Source organism: Orbicella faveolata, unplaced genomic scaffold (assembly GCF_042242905.1).
Source record: "Orbicella faveolata isolate gen_17 unplaced genomic scaffold, um_ofav_v1 contig_48, whole genome shotgun sequence".
Classification (NCBI taxonomy): domain Eukaryota; kingdom Metazoa; phylum Cnidaria; class Anthozoa; order Scleractinia; family Merulinidae; genus Orbicella; species Orbicella faveolata.
In genome coordinates, this window is record NW_028301578.1 from 4,353,485 (window position 1) to 4,357,547 (window position 4,063).

The following is a 4,063-nucleotide window of genomic DNA, read 5'->3' on the forward strand; positions in this document are numbered from 1 at the left end:
CTCTCGTGGCGTTAAACGATAAAATAACATCTGTCAACAAGCATTTTGTTGGCCAGTGATGCACCGATGTACTTCATGCACAACTTGAGATACCGTATGTATCTAAGAAAGAAAGTGCTGAAGTTAAGTTCAATTCCGGAAAGTTAAGATCGAATTCGAATATGTCAGAAGCGGCAATAACGTTTCGTTCAGCCGTAGAGATTCCAAAAATGAGTTGTTCGGCACTGAAAATGGCGGCTTTCGATTACAAGACATCCACAGCTGTGACTTGGTCTGCGAAAAATTTAATGTGGATGTCTTTCGAGATTTGTTTCAGCATCGGAAGCTAGCAAACCTTCTATAAGTCATATTTCCATATCACCTTCAGAACACGGAGGCGTTTGCAGCTCGCTTAGCAGAATGCATGTGAAACGCCTCCTGGAACACGCGAGGGTGCACAAAGTAAATTCGCAGGAAACGATAGCCATTTATTTACTTCTTTTAATATCCATTATCAACACATGTTAAAACTGCATGAGCCCACGTAAGCACAGTCGCAGTTGGAATCAGAAACGATGGTGGTTATCGTAGGGATAAACCATGTCTTTATTTTTAATCCGTTATGCACGTCATGTCATCAGCACCTATAAACAATATGTAATATATCAGGCAAAAACGACCGTATTTGACCACCTATGCAAACACCAAAAGAGGGTTAAAATAGACGCATAGCGGAGTATTTCTGACGAACTTCGAGGCCTTTGGAAATGTGGTCAAACACTGTCTTGATTCTTTGATTTACATTTTCGATCGACACCAAAATTTAGGAGCAAGCGGAGAAATAAAATCGTAAAAATCTATGCTAATCAAGATCAGATATGCAAAACCGTCACCTGTTAATTACAAAATTAGGCATTTACTTGTACTGACTATTCTAGTATTTTATTTGACATTTAACTAAAACGAAAGCTTTTGTAGACAAGCTAGATGACACATTTACTAAGACTATTTGTAGTTTTTCTTCGAAAGTCGTAAAACAACAAAACTAAAGTAGTCACTCCAGTGAACCAATTAAAACTCAAAGCCAAGACACGTAGCCGACTTAAAAGGCGGGAAAAGGTGTGCGAGCGTGTCATGCTTGGTTTTAGCTTTATTTCTGATTGGATGACAAAGTTCCGCGAGGTTTTTACCGCAGTAATTGCCTGCTGAGTAATATCTCTCTATCTGTTATTACTCGGGCTTCCGTAGGAAAGCCCGAGTCATAAAATGCAAGCGTTTTGGTCGCCAAAAGAGGGTCATGGTCCCAGGTGTTCCATGCGTAGACCATAAAAACTGGGGACGAGAAACGCGGCATTGCTCGCTCTTCGTGACAGAATGCGGTGTTTTGCGAAGAAAGTTTTGGCAAGAATCGCGCCTTATACGTTCATCACACATGCAAAGATGTCGATCGTTTTCAGAAAGGGTCGGTCCACGAATTATATTGCTTGAAAGCCAGCCAGGTAAGCAAAGTTCACGCTCAAAACGTTCTCGTGAGGTAACAACTGAGCCGATTGCGGTATGAGTTCAATCTACGAAAACACTGGCAAAAAAATAGGCAGTCCCTTATAAATGAGAGTCTTTTTCATACTCCTGCCTTGATTCAATAAAAATATGTAGCTTGAATATCTCTTCATAAACTGCGTTAAGGGTCGCAAATTCTTGGAAGTTATCCGCAAAATACACAACTTGAAAGTTTATGCAAATTATGCGCAATGCAATTTAAGCCTAGTCACAGGACTGTTGTTTTCGCAAAGGAGTTTATCGTGATTCGTTTTGGCTCTGTCGAAAGGGATTATCCGTTCTCCAAAGGAGATATGACTCTTGAAAAGGGTCTAAGATCGCCACACGGCAGAGATGTTCAGCTACACAATTTACTCGGATCGTCACGACAAGTAAACAAACTTCGTACAATTTCTGCTAGCATGTACAAAGTAATCGCCATAAGTTGTAAAAAGACCTCGAATTTTTTTTTTGCAAACAACTTCTCCATCAATGTGTAGACAGCTGTGCTTCATTCTTGAATCAAAATGGTTTAAACTCAAAACTTTCGATAGGATGAGGAGGACACACTCAACGAAGCAACTTGAATAGTAAATATCTAAGCGGACCTCTTGTGCTAAAAAATCCTGATTCTTTAATTTCCTTTCATTGTGTCCAATACACGTTTTCGTAAAGTACGATTTGATACTGTGGTACGAAGCCCGAGTAAACACGCTTAGAGCGTCTAGTTAGGATAGTGAAATGCTTCGCTGGGAAGCCCTCCTGGAGCATCCCTCCTTGTTGAAACGTTTTTCAACTAAGAAGCTAATCTCTTGCAAATGACACTGGTTAAACTACTGGTAATGAACAGCTGTAAACGAATGAGGGTACATGCCATGTCAGGTGTGTACCGCACTTGTTTTAGCGCGAGACTTTGTAAGATACTGCTATCGACAAATTCGACATAAACTTAATAGCACCCAATCACAGTGAGTATTTATGGTAAGGAGCGTTATTAGAAATGAAGTAAGACGAAAGCAAATTCGTCAAGAACAAACGGGCACTGGTATTTACACTTAAGCTTCCACCTAGGAGTACTTGGAAGAACCCACTTTGCATGAAGGACAAACTATGTAACTTACATTTTCGTTTCCAGCGTGTAGTTCTTTGTAGAACTCGCTTGGGTTGAAAAACAAACTATTTTTTACATTTTGGCTTTTAGCAAAGCGTTCTTTGTCCAACTCCTTTGGAGTGAAGAACGAACTGTTATTTACACTCTGGCTTCCAACATGGATTGCAGTGTGGAACTCCCTCTGCTTCTTCTGGTGGTGGTTAAGGTCACTTGTCCTCGACCAGTGATTTCCTCTTGGCGACATAGGACCATGTTTTTAAAAGCTGCTTTCATCTTTCCGTTCAGACAAATATACAACCAAGGGTTTATGGCGCTGTTTGCCTGGCTGAACCAGTAGCAAATGTAGATAATTACATAAGGATCCCACATCGCCCCACGCCCACTCACGCCGAAGCTCACACCTTCGTCCATCTGATAGACGTGCACTGGAAGCCAGCAGAGTGCAAACACCACAACAATAATGATGAGCATTCGGATGACTTTCTTCTTGGGAATTTCCTGTTCTCGTTGATTTTCACTTACGTTATGATCCACAGGCACTTCATGGAACCACAGTTTTCGAGCAACTTGGGTGTACAGAACTGAGATGACAGCGAGGGGCAGGAGGAAGCCGACAGCAAAAAAGTAAGCATAGAAGGGCAAAATTAGAGATCCCTCAATTCGACACTTGCCTCGGATGAGCTTGAAAGCAACTGGTACGATTGACATCAAGGCCATGGATGAGATCCAAATAATTGGCGTAATGATCTTAGGCTTCCTGAACCAAATGCTCCGCCGGAAAGGATGCACAACAGCAAAGTATCGATCAAATGCTATTACAGTAAGGCAGAAAATGGAGGCGATCGTGGAGACATAAACAGCATAGTAGAGAAACCTGCAGGCAAAAACCCGAAGAAACTCAGAGCTTCCAAAGACATAAAAGTGAGTAATGCTGACAGGCATCTGAAACACAACAACCATCAAATCAGCCACCGCCATGTTAACAAACATGAAACTTGTCAGATTTCTTGTTCCTGGTTTCTTCCACACGATGTAGATCAGCAGTGTGTTACCAACCAAAGCTACGAGCATTGTTATCGCATAAAGTACGGTCAGAGACAGTACGATGGTGTCATGGTCTGTCATATTCTGTGAATTAAAACAAAACAAAAAAATGTTCTCAAAGTGAAGGAACCTCTTAAAACTAAACGTTTTAAGGTCGAAAACACAAAAAAGTAATTTTTACGGTGGTTTTAAAATTTTGCGAGTTTTTACTTAATCCCAGTGGTGGTGGATGTTTACTACTCTCTACGTCACATGTGGACGGTGATGGTGGGAGGGGGTGGTTATTCACTTTCTTACCACAGGACCCTCGTTTCATTTCCGCGCGCTTCCAGGAATATTATTTACAATGTTAGCCTAATTAGCATAAGGCACCAGTTTGTGATCAAGCTA

At 41.3% G+C, this 4,063-nt stretch overlaps 1 protein-coding gene across 1 annotated transcript; it reads right to left on the reverse strand.

Annotated features, from left to right (window-relative positions):
• Nucleotides 1-446: 446 nt before the first annotated feature.
• On the reverse strand, nt 447-3,766 carry LOC149096081 (substance-P receptor-like). Its single transcript, XM_089280775.1, has one exon. The coding sequence runs from the start codon at nt 3,752-3,754 to the stop codon at nt 2,768-2,770; it is 987 nt and encodes a 328-aa protein (XP_089136901.1). The 5' UTR covers nt 3,755-3,766; the 3' UTR covers nt 447-2,767.
• Between the last annotated feature and the right edge of the window lie 297 nt (nt 3,767-4,063).

Excerpts from the sequence above, each read along its gene's own strand:
- LOC149096081 (XM_089280775.1), bottom strand. The coding sequence starts at position 3,754 with ATGACAGACCATGACACCATCGTACTGTCTCTGACCGTACTTTATGCG.